The following is a 17,500-nucleotide window of genomic DNA, read 5'->3' as shown; positions in this document are numbered from 1 at the left end:
TAAACAAATTCTTAATTTTAAATATGAACAGAAAGGGTATACAATGGCAATGTGTAGATAGCGATGATGTAACGAAAACAGTAATGCACAGCAGTAAAACTTGTCATGATGATGATGATGATGATGATGAAGGTAGACGTGTTTGTGTGTTTAATTCCTGTAACCTCCAGAAAGCACATGATGATGATGAAGAAGATGATGATGAAGATGATGCTGATGAAAATGATGCTGATGAAGGCACTGCTGGCTGGATGTGTGATTGTGTGTGTGTTTCCGGGCCGTGGTGTGTGTTTCTCTCGTGGAGCGAGTGTCTCGTCTTGTGTGAGCATGAAGCCTGGACACATCAGCTCCTTTCCACAACACACACGCACACACTCCACCGTCACCATACACACCAGCCGATCAGTGTACCTGCCACAACACACACTCACAGGTACACACATCTATCTATCTATCTATCCATCCGTCCGTCCGTCCGTCAATCCATCCATCAATCAATCAGTCCATCCATCCATCCATCCATCCATCAATCTATCAATCTATCAATCCATCCATCAATCAATCAGTCCATCCATCCAATATTGTCAAAAGTATTGGGACGCCCCTCCAAATCACTGAGTTCAGGTGTTCAATCACTTCATGGCCACAGGTGTATAAATCAAGCTCTAGCAGACGCTGCTACACACATTAGTGAGAGAATGAGCCATTCGGGAAATTTCCTCACAACTAAATATTCCACGCTCAACTGTTAGTGGGATTTATAACAAAGTGGAAGCAATTGGGAAAAACAGCAACTCAGCCACAAAGTGAAATCACAGAGCGGGGTCAGCGCATGCTGAGGGTCACAGAGCGGGGTCAGCGCATGCTGAGGGTCACAGAGCGGGGTCAGCGCATGCTGAGGGTCACAGAGCGGGGTCAGCGCATGCTAAGGGTCACAGAGCGGGGTCAGCGCATGCTGAGGGTCACAGAGCGGGGTCAGCGCATGCTAAGGGCCACAGAGCGGGGTCAGCGCATGCTGAGGGCCACAGAGCGGGGTCAGCGCATGCTGAGGGTCACAGAGCGGGGTCAGCACATGCTGAGGGTCACAGAGCGGGGTCAGCTCATGCTGAGGGCCACAGAGCGGGGTCAGCACATGCTGAGGGCCACAGAGCGGGGTCAGCACATGCTGAGGGTCACAGAGCGGGGTCAGCGCATGCTGAGGGTCACAGAGCGGGGTCAGCGCATGCTGAGGGTCACAGAGCGGGGTCAGCGCATGCTGAGGGTCACAGAGCGGGGTCAGCACATGCTGAGGGTCACAGAGCGGGGTCAGCGCATGCTGAGGGTCACAGAGCGGGGTCAGCGCATGCTGAGGGTCACAGAGCGGGGTCAGCGCATGCTGAGGGTCACAGAGCGGGGTCAGCGCATGCTGAGGGTCACAGAGCGGGGTCAGCGCATGCTGAGGGCCACAGAGCGGGGTCAGCGCATGCTGAGGGCCACAGAGCGGGGTCAGCGCATGCTGAGGGCCACAGAGCGGGGTCAGCGCATGCTGAGGGCCACAGAGCGGGGTCAGCGCATGCTGAGGGCCACAGAGCGGGGTCAGCGCATGCTGAGGGCCACAGAGCGGGGTCAGCGCATGCTGAGGGTCACAGAGCGGGGTCAGCGCATGCTGAGGGTCACAGAGCGGGGTCAGCGCATGCTGAGGGCCACAGAGCGGGGTCAGCACATGCTGAGGGTCACAGAGCGGGGTCAGCGCATGCTGAGGGTCACAGAGCGGGGTCAGCGCATGCTGAGGGCCACAGAGCGGGGTCAGCGCATGCTGAGGGCCACAGAGCGGGGTCAGCGCATGCTGAGGGCCACAGAGCGGGGTCAGCGCATGCTGAGGGCCACAGAGCGGGGTCAGCGCATGCTGAGGGTCACAGAGCGGGGTCAGCGCATGCTGAGGGTCACAGAGCGGGGTCAGCGCATGCTGAGGGTCACAGAGCGGGGTCAGCGCATGCTGAGGGTCACAGAGCGGGGTCAGCGCATGCTGAGGGTCACAGAGCGGGGTCAGCTCATGCTGAGGGTCACAGAGCGGGGTCAGCTCATGCTGAGGGTCACAGAGCGGGGTCAGCTCATGCTGAGGGTCACAGAGCGGGGTCAGCGCATGCTGAGGGTCACAGAGCGGGGTCAGCGCATGCTGGGGGTCACAGAGCGGGGTCAGCTCATGCTGAGGGTCACAGAGCGGGGTCAGCGCATGCTGAGGGTCACAGAGCGGGGTCAGCTCATGCTGAGGGTCACAGAGCGGGGTCAGCGCATGCTGGGGGTCACAGAGCGGGGTCAGCTCATGCTGAGGGTCACAGAGCGGGGTCAGCTCATGCTGAGGGCCACAGAGCGGGGTCAGCACATGCTGAGGGCCACAGAGCGGGGTCAGCACATGCTGAGGGTCACAGAGCGGGGTCAGCGCATGCTGAGGGTCACAGAGCGGGGTCAGCGCATGCTGAGGGTCACAGAGCGGGGTCAGCGCATGCTGAGGGTCACAGAGCGGGGTCAGCGCATGCTGAGGGTCACAGAGCGGGGTCAGCGCATGCTGAGGGTCACAGAGCGGGGTCAGCGCATGCTGGGGGTCACAGAGCGGGGTCAGCGCATGCTGAGGGTCACAGAGCGGGGTCAGCGCATGCTGGGGGTCACAGAGCGGGGTCAGCGCATGCTGAGGGTCACAGAGCGGGGTCAGCGCATGCTGAGGGTCACAGAGCGGGGTCAGCGCATGCTGAGGGTCACAGAGCGGGGTCAGCGTATGCTGAGGGTCACAGAGCGGGGTCAGCGCATGCTGAGGGTCACAGAGCTGGGTCAGCGCATGCTGAGGGTCACAGAGCGGGGTCAGCTCATGCTGAGGGTCACAGAGCGGGGTCAGCGCATGCTGAGGGTCACAGAGCGGGGTCAGCGCATGCTGAGGGTCACAGAGCGGGGTCAGCGCATGCTGAGGGTCACAGAGCGGGGTCAGCGCATGCTGAGGGTCACAGAGCGGGGTCAGCACATGCTGAGGGTCACAGAGCGGGGTCAGCGCATGCTGAGGGTCACAGAGCGGGGTCAGCACATGCTGAGGGTCACAGAGCGGGGTCAGCGCATGCTGAGGGTCACAGAGCGGGGTCAGCGCATGCTGAGGGTCACAGACCTCCAAACTTCTGTGGCCTTCAGATGAGCTCAAGAACAGTGTGTAGAGCTTCATGGAATGGGTTTCCATGGCCGAGCAGCTCATCCAAGCTTTACATCAATGCAAGTGAGGGATGCAGTGGGGTAAAGCGCGCCGCCACTGGACTCTAGAGCAGAGGAGACGTGTTCTCTGAGTGACCAATCACGCTTCTCTGTCTGACAATCCCATGGACGAGTCTGGGTTTGGCGGTCGCCAGGAGAACGGGACTTGCCTGACTGCATTGTGCCAAGTGTAAAGTTTGTTGGAGGGGTGATTATGGGGTGGGGTTGTTTTTCAGGGGTTAGTTCCAGTGAAAGGAACTCTTAATGCTTCACCAAGACATTTTGGACAATTTCATGCTCCCAACTTTGTGGGCCCAGTTTGGGGACGGCCCCTTCCTGTCCCAGCATGCTCCAGTGCTCAAAGCGTCTCCATAAAGACATGGATGAGGAGTTTGGTGTGGAGGAACTGGAGTCCTGACCTCAACCCGATAGAACAGCTTTGGGATGAATTAGAGTGGAGACTGAGAGCCAGGGGCCTCATTTATAAAACTTTGCGTAGGATTTGCGTCAGAAGTGGCGTACGGATGAAACATAGGACGTGCGTACGCACAGAAATATTCGGATTTATAAAACCGTGCGCACGCACGTCCTACGCAGATTTCCCTTAATAAATCACAATCAATTCTAAATGTAGCGCAGCTTTTGCGGCTTCATGTCACGCCCATAGTTGCCCATAAATAGTCCGTGAAACGCCCACAAGTTAATATTCATCGATTGCGAAATCATGGCAAACACATTTGCCACATTTGAAAACTAAAAAAACGTAACCTCACTCAATGTGAAGTAGAAGTTATCGTTGGCGAGGTGGAAAAGAGGAGAAAAGTGTTGTTTTGGAGGGCACAGTGTGGGCATTAGGCTACTAATGCCAAAAAGGCACTTGAGGTGCAAAAGGTTGCAGACGCCTAAATGCTGTAGCCTCACAACCTCGGACCGTGGCCGAAATAAAAAAGAAATGGTCGGACATCAAAGTCGAGGCAAAAAAGCGTCTAGCCCACCATCGCCGGAGTGTGTCCTCGTTTGCCAGCAAGTCTTCTTGCTGTCTGAAGATGCGTTCACTCCGACTCCTTCCATTTGCGACATCTTCTAAGTGCGCAATATCAGCCATTGTGCGTCATTATGCATTGTGATGGGGCATTTTATTTCCATCCATTTAATTGCATCTGACGTGGAAATGGGAAATAGGCTATAGTTCAGTGCAAATGGAAAGTCTTGCAGCTTTCTGAATGGTTGAGACATACGTCATACGTTATTTTATCAAAAATAAAACAAATTTAAGGCATATGCATGAATACCATATGGTTCCGTAGCTAATGAAGAAATTTTTACTATGAAAACAACTTTCCCCAGTGGACAATGAATTCATCAATCTATCTATTTATCTATATATCTCCCTAATTATCTATCTATCTGTCTTGAATCTATAGCCTATCTGCTGCGCCAGACGGACACATTGACGAGAATATCAGTTTTGAACATTATTTCGTTCTGTTTACCATATTATTTATGAGGATGAATTGCATAACATGCCAATATTATTGCAGAACATATTTCACTTTTCTTTTTGCAAATATGGGTTAATTTGCATCTGTTGTAATTTTCGTTTGATTTTGTTTGTTTTACACTGCAGATCGATCAAACGGGTGTTCGTGTAGGCTGTTAATTGTACAATTAACAGCCTACACGAACACCCGTTTGATCGATTACGTAAGACTTGCTTTGTGAAGTCTTCTTGTTATTTATGAGAGGCAGTTGCCATTTTTACACAACGGTCTACAGTTTCACACACTTTCACGTGTTTCTTCATCTGCCGACGGTGTCGCCATTTCTCACTTCAGCCGTTTTTGTGCGTCCGCCTGGGTCAGAGCTTGCGTGAAGGACCGCACATTTTCCCGTCAAGTTTGCTTTTTATAAATACCAATTATTGCGTAGAGAGCGGCGTACGCCTTCTTTTGTGCGCACGCAACGTTTATAAATGAGGCCCCAGGCCTTCTCGTCCAACACCTGACCTCACAAATGCAAAATCAAAATCTATGTATCTGTCTGTCTGTCTATCCGTCTGTCCACAAAGTGACTAATAGTGTGTGTTGTTCTGTCAGTAACGGTTCAGAGCTCCCGGGCGTTTATGGGGTTTCTGCTGCAGGCTCGCTCTGTTCTGGAGGATCGTGTCGTCGGCGGGGCTTTCACACTCCACCCTCCCAGAACACACACACTGTCCTGCCTCAGCACGGGCGACAGCGTCACACACTCCGACAAAATGCACAAGAGGAACCTGTCCTTCAGCTGGAGGGCCCCGACTCAACCCAGCGGAGACCTGCGCTTTTAGTAAGACACACATGTCTAATGTAAATTAATTGTCTTCATCTGCACAACACACAAATGTGAATTTTATTCCCTTTTCATTCTCTCTCTGTAGCATCACGCTGGTTCAGTCCTATTTTGTGTATTGGTCTCGAATCCGATCAGCAGTGGTGCATGATGGGACACGTAGTTCGCAGATCACTAAGAGTGTCACAGGACAACCGACAGGTGATTATGACCAACACACAACACATGCACACACATCCTTGGGATTAATTGGTGGACTTTAGGGTGGACAGAACACCGAAATGATAACGTACAGTTTATACGTAATGCTTTGTGTTTGTATTTTTCATGCAGCCTCCATACTGGAAAAAACAAGCAAACACACATACACAACCACATCTACACACCCTAACACACATGCACCATATAACACAAACACCAACTCGCTCTCAACACATAGCACACACACAACCCCTTCTGTTAACACAAACACACAATCACTAGAAGTCTCTCAAACACCTCTGTCCTCGTATAGACACACTAACACACATGCACCATATAACACAAACACACTCTCAACATATAGAACACACACAACCCCTTCTGTTAATACAAACACACAATCACTAGAAGTCCCTCAAACACCTCTGTCCTCATATAGACACACTTCTACACACACTAACACACATGCACCATATAACACAAACACACTCTCAACATATAGCACACACACAACCCCTTCTGCAAACACAAACACACAATCACTAGAAGTCCCTCAAACACCTCTGTCCTCGTATAGACACACTTCTACACATGCACCATATAACACAAACACACTCTCAACATATAGAACACACACAACCCCTTCTGTTAATACAAACACACAATCACTAGAAGTCCCTCAAACACCTCTGTCCTCATATAGACACACTTCTACACACACTAACACACATGCACCATATAACACAAACACACTCTCAACATATAGCACACACACAACCCCTTCTGCAAACACAAACACACAATCACTAGAAGTCCCTCAAACACCTCTGTCCTCGTATAGACACACTTCTACACTCACTAACACACTCTCAACATATAGCACACAAACAACCCCTTCTGTTAATACAAACACAAACACACAATCACTAGAAGTCTCTCAAACACCTCTGTCCTCGTATAGACACACTCCTACACACACTAACACATATGCACCGTATAACACAAACACACTCTCAACATATAGCACACACACAACCCCTTCTGTTAACACAAACACACAATCACTAGAAGTCCCTCAAACACCTCTGTCCTCATATAGACACACTTCTACACATGCACCATATAACACAAACACACTCTCAACATATAGCACACACACAACCCCTTCTGCAAACTCAAACACACAACCACTAAACGACACTCTGTCCTCATATAGACACACATCTACACAAACTTCCCCAAGCACGTCTTCATCTCACAGCTCCACGAACGCTAAAATAGACATAAACACACACACTGCCCCGGATCTACTATTACAGACCCAGAGCACAGATACACACGCGTCTATGAAACAAACACACACGTTTACGCCTTCAGTGCACACTCACAACACACAGATCTTCACCACATCCCTCCATCCCGAAGCTCTCCGTCGAGCCCTCTCCGACTTTTTCCCGTCCCGGGAGCCAACAGAGGGCGCCGTTTCTCTGACCCAGCGCAAGAAAGACACTTCCAATCTGTTTAGAGATGTTCTCAAACCCCCCAAACAAGCTAAAGACCCGCCTGGAGTTCCGGAGAGAGGGGGCGAGAGGCCGGAGCGGGTGCCCAGGCACAGCACACCTGAGCTGGGTCTGCTCCTGGGCCTGTCTGCCGCACTGGGAATGGCCGTGGCTGTGGGTCTCCGGTACCTGCAGAGGAAACACTGCCGCAAACGCACCGCCGTGTCGCTCAACGACTGCAACCATGAAGACCGAGGCATCATCCACGTGCAGGAGTGCGGAGACCTGGTGCAGGTGCGCAAAATACGGCAAAACAGCTTCCTGGTGCTGCAGGCCGAGTACAACCTCATAACACCGACAGGAAACTGAACAGACCGATAAATACTGTCTCTTATTCCAACCAAGGCTGCACTTCTTTGATCAAAAGAAACTAAAATAAAAACAGGAACATTGCGAAATATTATTACAGTTTAAAAATATAGCTGCGAGCAGCAATTAAGGGGCCAAACACAAAGGAGGAAGCATCAGACCAACTGCAACAATGACTGGAGAATCATAAATGCAGTCACTAGTAAAGTTACGAACCATAGGTGACTCATGGGAAGTTTGGTGTCAATATGCCAAAGCATTGCTGAGAGACAGTCTTAGAGGCGATTTGGCATCATGGCATCAATTTTGTTAATGAAAACGGTTTCGACTATTGACAGGAAATCCATATCTTTTAGTCCCGAAGACACATACCGAGTAGACCAGTTTCATTACAATAGGCTAATTTATTTAAAAGTTATTCGCATTTTTGGAAATGTCATTATAACTTTTGACCACAAGGTGGTGCTGTCTTGAAACTTGAGTACCTTCAGGGCGTCGTGCCGAAGACACACACCGAGTTTCGTACAGTGTTAATTTTGACAGCAAATTTTTATTTAGTTTTAGTCATAGTCTTTTGACTAAAATGCCATTTAGTTTTAGTCATATTTTAGTCACCTGCATTGTTTTTAGTTTTAGTCGACTAAATATCATAAGATTTACATTTAGTCACCTAAAATCTAATGAGTTTAGTTAAATTGTAATACATTAAGCATTTAAGCTCCATTTCATTTTTTACATCATTTTGTTTTTGACATTAAAAATACACGAAAGAGAGCTCAATTCACTTTTTTGTTTGTTTTTTTAAAAACATCTATATAGTTTTTTATAACTTTGTATTTCTTTTAGTTAGTAGGCCATATCAGGTAAAGCTAAAGCTTCAAATAAGTTTGTTTATTTATTTATTTTTAATTTCAGTTAACATTTATTTAATTTCAAATAATGATTTTTTAAAATGGTTTTAGTGAACTATTATAACCCTGATACTTTATTGAATATGTGTCAAATACTGGTCTTTCCTCCTGACTATGAATTAAATGGGAATTAAATGAAATGCTAGGCGTTTCTCAATGTCAAGGAAGGATCCTCTGAAGCCAGAATTCCGAGGATGCTACGTCATCGACGTCTGTCGAAGGGCTGTTCCAATGTCGAGGATCCTCTGAATTTCAACCAAGGTCTGAGTCCTTCGTTCGAAAAATATGCCATATACAGGAAAGGATGCATACGAGTAGACTTCGCGCACCTCGCGCTCTCAAATCACCCACAATCCTATGCGCGCAGCTTTGCTATCTTGTTCAAAAAATACAAAATATCGGACGTTGGCGGAGTCGGAGCGTTAATGGGGCAATATGCTTTCAAGTGTAAGTATTTACGTTACCAAACATTAGTTATAACCGTAGTAAATATAAGTAAAGTTTAACTTTTAAATGCCAGTACAAATTACAACCGTATTAATATTATACAAATGACGTTATTGATGGCTAACGGACCTTTTCACTGACGTAATGAGGCTGACGCGCACTTGCTAGCCTGTTCGATTTACGTGTTCTCCGAATGCTAAAGAGGAGCCTCACCTCGCCTCTGAAGGAAGAGGAAGGACCAGTCCTGCAGAGGAAGGATCCTTGACATTGAGAAACACCTAGTGACTGGAAAATCATAAATGCAGTCACTAGTAAAGTTACGAACCATAGGTGACACATGGGAAGTTTGGTGTCAATATGCCAAAGCATTGCGGAGAGACAGTCTTAGAGGCGATTTGGCATCATGGCATCAATTTTGTTAATGAAAACGGTTTCGACTATTGACAGTAAATCCATATCTTTTAGTCCCGAAGACACATACCGAGTAGACCAGTTTCATTACAATAGGCTAATTTATTTAAAAGTTATTAGCATTTTTGGAAATGTCATTATAACTTTTGACCACAAGGTGGTGCTGTCTTGAAACTTGAGTACCTTCAGGGCGTCGTGCCAACGAGTTTCGTAATGATACACCAATGAGTTCGTAAAATATAGCATTTTACGTCAAAATTCAAAATGGCCGACGCCCAAAATGGTCAATATGGGACAATTGGGTATCATTCGTATTGGCATGCTGCACCGAATCTAAAGAGGCCAGTTCTGGCCAAAAAATGTCAATCTTTTATATATCCAGACCACTAGGTGGCACTGCGGCGAAACACTGCAGGTATTAAATTTGTTGATGCGGACCGCTATACAAAAACTATTTTATCTGTCGACACGAAAGCCATGTCTTTTTGCCAGGGTGGTCTGAAGATGATACGATTCAATTTTGGTGAAATTTGGATGAACAGTCTAGGAGGAGTTCGAAAAAGTTTTTGAAAGAAAATCTAAATGGCGGACAGGAAGTTCGGCTGACTTTGGCAAAATTGGTATCTATGTTCTCGGCATGAGCCAAGACCAGTTTCATTACAATAGGCTAATTTATTTAAAATGTATTAGCATTTTTGGAGATGTCATTATAACTTTTGACCACAAGGTGGTGCTGTCTTGAAACTTGAGTACCTTCAGGGCGTCGTGCCAATGAGTTTCGTAATGATACACCAATGAGTTCGTAAAATATAGCATTTTACGACAATATTCAAAATGGCAGACGCCTAAAATGATCAATATGGGACAATTGGGTATCATTCATATTGGCATGCTGCACCGAATCTAAAGAGGCCAGTTTTGGCCAAAAAATGTCAATTTTTCATATCTCCAGACCACTAGGTGGCACTGCGGCGAAACGCTGCAGGTATCAAATTTGTTGATGCGGACCGCTATACGAAAACGATTTTATCTGTCGACACGAAAGCCATGTCTTTTTGCCAGCGTGGTCTGAAGATGATACGATTCAATTTTGATGAAAATCGGATCAACGGTCTTCGAAAAAGTTTTTGAAAGAAAATCTAAATGGCGGACTGGAAGTTCGGCCAACTATGGCAAAATTGGTATCCATGTTCTCGGCATGAGCCAAGACCAGTTTCATTACAATAAGTTAATTTATTTAAAATGTATTAGCATATATATATATATATATATATATATATATATATATATATATATATAACATTTTACGACAAAATTCAAAATGGCCGACGCCTAAAATGATCAATATGGGACAATTGGGTATCGTTCGTATTGGCATGCTGCACCGAATCTAAAGAGGCCAGTTTTGGCCAAAAAATGTCAATCTGTTATATCTCCAGACCACTAGGTGGCAGTGCGCCAAAACGCTGCAGGTATCAAATTTGTTGATGCGGACCGCTATACGAAAATGGTTTTGTCTGTCGACACGAAAACCATGTCTCTTTGCCAGCGTGGTCTGAAGATGATGCGATTCAATTTTGGTGAAAATCAGATCAATGGTCTTTGAAAAAAATGTTGAAAGAAAATCTAAATGGCGGACAGGAAGTTCGGCCAACTATGGCAAAATTGGTATCCATGTTCTCGGCATGAGCCAAGACCAGTTTCATTACAATAGGCTAATTTATTTAAAATGTATTAGCATTTTTGGAGATGTCATTATAACTTTTGACTCTCAACTTGAGTTCCTTCAGGGCGTGGTGCCGAAGACACATAGAGTTATAAATATATATATATATATATAACATTTTACGACAAAATTCAAAATGGCCGACGCCTAAAATGATCAATATGGGACAATTGGGGTTCGTTCGTATTGGCATGCTGCATTGAATCAAAAGAGGCCAGTTTTTTGCCCAAAAAATAAAACATTTTCACATCTCCAGACCACTAGGTGGCACTGCGCCAAAACTGTGTAGGTATCTTCAGGTCATGGATGTCATGACACACCAAGATTGGTCAAAAAGCGCTAAAGCGTAGTGGAGATATAGCCACATGTCCATTTTGGCATGCTCTTTGTCAAATTCATTCGCCTGTTATTCAAGAACGGTTTGATGAATCAACTTGAATTCCTTCTCTTTTTATCGGCATGGTTTGGAGATAATCTGGTTACGTTTTTGAGAAAATCAGAGCAATGGTCAAGGAGGAGTTCGAAAATTCAAAATGGTGGAAACATGTTCATGACGGAAAATGACGCCATGCTTTCGAAACGTCTTGAATTTTGCCCTTACAGTTGAAAAGTTAAAGTGGAAATTTGGACAGTTGGTGGCGCTAGAGGGATTGAGTTAGAGACTCCAAATTTGCTGCGGTGACAGTTAAAACTGTCCTCTATCAGTGAGCCAAATTTAATAACTTTCCCACAAGCGGTTCTGTGGGCTGCCATTGACCCAAATGGAAGAAGAAGAAGAACACTAATGATTCCAACACGTGCTTGGCCCCTAATAACTGTTTTCTACAGTAATACATTTAAAACTGTAATTTAGTTCTGTGATCAAAGCTGAATTTATCATCATTACTCACTGTCTCCAGTGTCACATGATCCTTCAGAAATCATTCTATGAGGATTTGATGCTCAAGAAACATTTATGATTATTATTAATGTACTTTTTTTGTCTGTACTGTCAGTTTTGATCAATTTAATGCAGCCTAGCTGAATAAAAGTTTCAGTTTCTTAAAAACAGCTTCATAACTCCAAAGCATACTATTAAAAAAAACAACCGTATGCATGTGATCCTGCCAGACAAAAAAGCAGAAAGTGCTTTTGCCTTTAGTGAAGATAACATATCAATTGTGTTTAATAACCATAAATGATGCATTTTAGTCTGAATACTAGTTTAAAAGCTCAATTTTAACCATAAATGAACTTCAATGTTCTCACTCATTAGTCTAGAAAATGTTAGAAAGTGTATTTGATTAAAAAAAAATTATGTTTTAAGTTGAATAAATAGATTTCTGGTGTATTTGGTTTTGTCGTCAGTTTTTGCACCTCAAAACACAGGTTTACACACACACAAGCTCATGGAGACGGGGTTTATGACACTGTTTATTGTCTCAGTAACGTAACATGGCACAGTTGAACAGCTGATCTCCGCGTTCACTGCACCAAAACAAGTGACCAATCGTCATCGGGTAAGAAAGTTAGCTTGAGCGGTTTTCACTGCTTTAGAAACAAAGCCACACGAATACATGAACGAACTCCCTGGAAGTCTAAATAACACAAGCTAATCCATCGGAAGAAGTCTGAGTGCTGTTGGAGTAAGAAAAGATTTCACACTTCATATAAAAATACAAATATACATTCGGGTCTCTGTTTAAAAAAGCTCATGGAATCATTTTCAGTCCCTGCCGTCGGAGGTCCCGCGTTAAGGCACTTGATCTCGTGTAACTGTACGTGCGACGAGTAAAGCGGCGTCTCTTCTGGTTTGGTCTGGTCTCGTCTGGTCTGGTCTCGTCTGGTTTGGTCTCGTCTGGTTTGGTCTCGTCTGGTCTGGTCTCGTCTGGTCTGGTCTCGTCTGGTTTGGTCTCGTCTGGTTTGGTCTCGTCTGGTTTGGTCTCGTCTGGTTTGGTCTCGTCTCGTTTGGTCTCGTCTCGTCTGGTTTGGTCTCGTCTGGTCTGGTCTCGTCTGGTTTGGTCTCGTCTGGTTTGGTCTCGTCTGGTTTGGTCTCGTCTGGTTTGGTCTCGTCTGGTTTGGTCTCGTCTGGTTTGGTCTCGTCTCGTCTGGTTTGGTCTCGTCTGGTCTGGTCTGGTCTGATCTCGTCTGGTCTGGTCTCGTCTGGTTTGGTCTCGTCTGGTTTGGTCTCGTCTGGTTTGGTCTCATCTCGTCTGGTTTGGTCTCGTCTGGTTTGGTCTCATCTCGTCTGGTTTGGTCTCATCTCGTCTGGTTTGGTCTCGTCTGGTTTGGTCTCGTCTGGTTTGGTCTCGTCTGGTTTGGTCTCGTCTCGTTTGGTCTCGTCTCGTTTGGTCTCGTCTCGTCTGGTTTGGTCTCGTCTGGTTTGGTCTCGTCTCGTCTGGTTTGGTCTCGTCTCGTCTGGTTTGGTCTCGTCTGGTTTGGTCTCGTCTGGTTTGGTCTCGTCTGGTTTGGTCTCGTCTGGTTTGGTCTCGTCTCGTCTAGTTTGGTCTGGTCTCGTCTGGTTTGGTCTCGTCTGGTTTGGTCTCGTCTCGTCTGGTTTGGTCTCGTCTCGTTTGGTCTCGTCTCGTCTGGTTTGGTCTCGTCTCGTCTGGTTTGGTCTCGTCTCGTCTGGTCTGGTCTCGTCTGGTTTGGTCTCGTCTGGTTTGGTCTCGTCTGGTTTGGTCTCGTCTGGTTTGGTCTCGTCTGGTTTGGTCTCGTCTCGTCTGGTTTGGTCTCGTCTCGTCTGGTTTGGTCTCGTCTCGTCTGGTTTGGTCTCGTCTCGTCTCGTCTGGTTTGGTCTCGTCTCGTCTGGTTTGGTCTCGTCTCGTCTGGTTTGGTCTCGTCTCGTCTGGTTTGGTCTCGTCTCGTTTGGTCTCGTCTCGTCTGGTTTGGTCTCGTCTGGTTTGGTCTCGTCTCGTCTGGTTTGGTCTCGTCTCGTCTGGTTTGGTCTCGTCTCGTCTGGTTTGGTCTCGTCTCGTCTGGTTTTGTCTCGTCTGGTTTGTCTCGTCTGGTTTGTTCTCGTCTGGTTTAGTCTCGTCTGGTCTGGTCTCGTCTGGTCTGGTCTCGTCTGGTTTGGTCTCGTCTCGTCTGGTTTGGTCTCGTCTCGTCTGGTTTGGTCTCGTCTGGTTTGTCTCGTCTGGTTTGGTCTCGTCTGGTTTAGTCTGGTCTCGTCTGGTTTGGTCTCGTCTGGTCTGGTCTCGTCTGGTCTGGTCTCGTCTGGTCTGGTCTCGTCTGGTTTGGTCTCGTCTGGTCTCGTCTCGTCTGGTTTGGTCTCGTCTGGTTTGGTCTCGTCTGGTTTGGTCTCGTCTCGTCTGGTTTGGTCTCGTCTCGTCTGGTTTGGTCTCGTCTCGTCTGGTCTGGTCTCGTCTGGTTTGGTCTCGTCTGGTTTGGTCTCGTCTCGTCTGGTTTGGTCTCGTCTCGTCTGGTTTTGTCTCGTCTGGTTTGTTCTCGTCTGGTTTGTTCTCGTCTGGTTTAGTCTCGTCTGGTCTGGTCTCGTCTGGTTTGGTCTCGTCTCGTCTGGTTTGGTCTCGTCTGGTCTCGTCTGGTTTGGTCTCGTCTGGTTTGTCTCGTCTGGTTTGTCTCGTCTGGTTTGGTCTCGTCTGGTTTAGTCTGGTCTCGTCTGGTTTGGTCTCGTCTGGTCTGGTCTCGTCTGGTCTGGTCTCGTCTGGTCTGGTCTGGTCTCGTCTGGTTTGGTCTCGTCTGGTCTCGTCTGGTCTGGTCTGGTCTCGTCTGGTTTGGTCTCGTCTGGTTTGGTCTCGTCTCGTCTGGTTTGGTCTCGTCTCGTCTGGTTTGGTCTCGTCTCGTCTGGTTTGGTCTCGTCTCGTCTGGTTTTGTCTCGTCTCGTCTGGTTTGGTCTCGTCTGGTTTGGTCTCGTCTCGTCTGGTCTGGTCTCGTCTGGTTTGGTCTCGTCTGGTTTGGTCTCGTCTGGTTTGGTCTCGTCTCGTCTGGTTTGGTCTCGTCTGGTTTGGTCTCGTCTGGTCTCGTCTGGTTTGGTCTCGTCTGGTTTGGTCTCGTCTCGTCTGGTCTGGTCTCGTCTGGTCTCGTCTGGTTTGGTCTCGTCTGGTTTGGTCTCGTCTGGTTTGGTCTCGTCTGGTTTGGTCTCGTCTGGTTTGGTCTCGTCTGGTCTGGTCTCGTCTGGTCTGGTCTCGTCTGGTTTGGTCTCGTCTGGTCTGGTCTCGTCTGGTCTGGTCTCGTCTGGTTTGGTCTCCGTCTGGTTTGGTCTCGTCTGGTTTGGTCTCGTCTGGTCTGGTCTCGTCTGGTTTGGTCTCGTCTGGTCTGGTCTCGTCTGGTCTGGTTTGGTCTGGTTTGGCTCAGCTCAGTGTTTCACAGCTTCCAGTCCACAGTGGGCTTCATATGGGCGAGAGACTCTGTGACAGAAGCAGATCAAGAGCTTAAAACAGACCCGTGTGAATGAACAGATACAGGAGAAGTTATTGAAGAATGTCTGATATGAACTGTCAGCATGAATTTACATCGTATGAAATCACATTTTTGTTGTTTTTATGCTGATTTTGTTCATGAAGTTAAAGAGCAAAATTTAAAATAATGCCCAGAACACTTTTTTTTTAATTTATGTCTTAAAGCAGCACTAGATAGTTTTTGCTCTCGGCTCCCCCTACAGTTGGGAATCAGTATTGTCCTCTACTACTGTCGTAAACTCTGTCACTCTACATCAGCGGATGCATCGCACGTGCATTTATTGACATGATAACTATAATAGCCCTGAACACTGCAGGAGTTCACATGTCTATAGAGTTCACATGTCTATGGAGTTCACATGTCTATGGAGTTCACATGTCTATGGAGTTCACATGTCTATAGAGTTCACATGTCTATGGAGTTCACATGTCTATAGAGTTCACATGTCTATGGAGTTCACATGTCTATGGAGTTCACATGTCTATGGAGTTCACATGTCTATAGAGTTCACATGTCTATGGAGTTCACATGTCTATAGAGTTTACATGTCTATGGAGTTCACATGTCTATGGAGTTCACATGTCTATGGAGTTCACATGTCTATAGAGTTCACATGTCTATGGAGTTCACATGTCTATAGAGTTCACATGTCTATAGAGTTCACATGTCTATGGAGTTCACATGTCTATAGAGTTCACATGTCTATGGAGTTCACATGTCTATGGAGTTCACATGTCTATGGAGTTCACATGTCTATAGAGTTCACATGTCTATAGAGTTCACATGTCTATAGAGTTCACATGTCTATAGAGTTCACATGTCTATAGAGTTCACATGTCTATGGAGTTCACATGTCTATAGAGTTCACATGTCTATGGAGTTCACATGTCTATAGTTCACATGTCTATGGAGTTCACATGTCTATAGAGTTCACATGTCTATGGAGTTCACATGTCTATGGAGTTCACATGTCTATAGAGTTCACATGTCTATAGAGTTCACATGTCTATGGAGTTCACATGTCTATAGAGTTCACATGTCTATGGAGTTCACATGTCTATGGAGTTCACATGTCTATGGAGTTCACATGTCTATAGAGTTCACATGTCTATGGAGTTCACATGTCTATAGAGTTCACATGTCTATGGAGTTCACATGTCTATGGAGTTCACATGTCTATGGAGTTCACATGTCTATGGAGTTCACATGTCTATGGAGTTCACATGTCTATAGAGTTCACATGTCTATGGAGTTCACATGTCTATGGAGTTCACATGTCTATGGAGTTCACATGTCTATGGAGTTCACATGTCTATGGAGTTCACATGTCTATGGAGTTCACATGTCTATGGAGTTCACATGTCTATGGAGTTCACATGTCTATGGAGTTCACATGTCTATGGAGTTCACATGTCTATGGAGTTCACATGTCTATGGAGTTCACATGTCTATGGAGTTCACATGTCTATGGAGTTCACATGTCTATGGAGTTCACATGTCTATAGAGTTCACATGTCTATAGAGTTCACATGTCTATAGAGTTCACATGTCTATGGAGTTCACATGTCTATGGAGTTCACATGTCTATGGAGTTCACATGTCTATAGAGTTCACATGTCTATGGAGTTCACATGTCTATAGAGTTCACATGTCTATAGAGTTCACATGTCTATGGAGTTCACATGTCTATAGAGTTCACATGTCTATAGAGTTCACATGTCTATGGAGTTCACATGTCTATGGAGTTCACATGTCTATGGAGTTCACATGTCTATGGAGTTCACATGTCTATGGAGTTCACATGTCTATGGAGTTCACATGTCTATGGAGTTCACATGTCTATGGAGTTCACATGTCTATGGAGTTCACATGTCTATGGAGTTCACATGTCTATGGAGTTCACATGTCTATGGAGTTCACATGTCTATGGAGTTCACATGTCTATGGAGTTCACATGTCTATGGAGTTCACATGTCTATGGAGTTCACATGTCTATGGAGTTC

General features: G+C 46.4%; 2 protein-coding genes across 2 annotated transcripts in view; one reads left to right on the top strand and one right to left on the bottom strand.

The window, feature by feature from the left end:
- Positions 1 to 108: 108 nt before the first annotated feature.
- reeld1 (reeler domain containing 1) lies at positions 109 to 7,604 on the top strand (the record flags this gene model as incomplete). The annotated part of the gene is made up of 4 exons (XM_079803275.1): positions 109 to 433; positions 5,307 to 5,532; positions 5,624 to 5,736; positions 7,162 to 7,604. 4 exons carry the CDS (start codon positions 109 to 111, stop codon positions 7,602 to 7,604), a joined length of 1,107 nt encoding a protein of 368 aa, XP_079659401.1.
- Positions 7,605 to 15,087: 7,483 nt separating this feature from the next.
- slc10a7 (solute carrier family 10 member 7) overlaps positions 15,088 to 17,500 on the bottom strand; it is a gene marked incomplete at its 5' end in the record, with an annotated part of 17,788 nt that continues 15,375 nt past the window's right edge. Inside the window, one exon of the mRNA XM_079802249.1 lies at positions 15,088 to 15,445. Within this exon, the coding sequence (XP_079658375.1) occupies positions 15,428 to 15,445 (18 nt within the window). The 3' untranslated portion in view covers positions 15,088 to 15,427. The remainder of the gene's footprint in view (positions 15,446 to 17,500) is intronic.

This window comes from Gobio gobio (genome assembly GCF_949357685.1).
Source record: "Gobio gobio genome assembly, chromosome: 21".
Lineage (NCBI taxonomy): Eukaryota > Metazoa > Chordata > Actinopteri > Cypriniformes > Gobionidae > Gobio > Gobio gobio.
The sequence above is the reverse complement of the archived record's forward strand: the minus strand, read 5'-3'. Positions and strand labels throughout refer to the sequence as shown.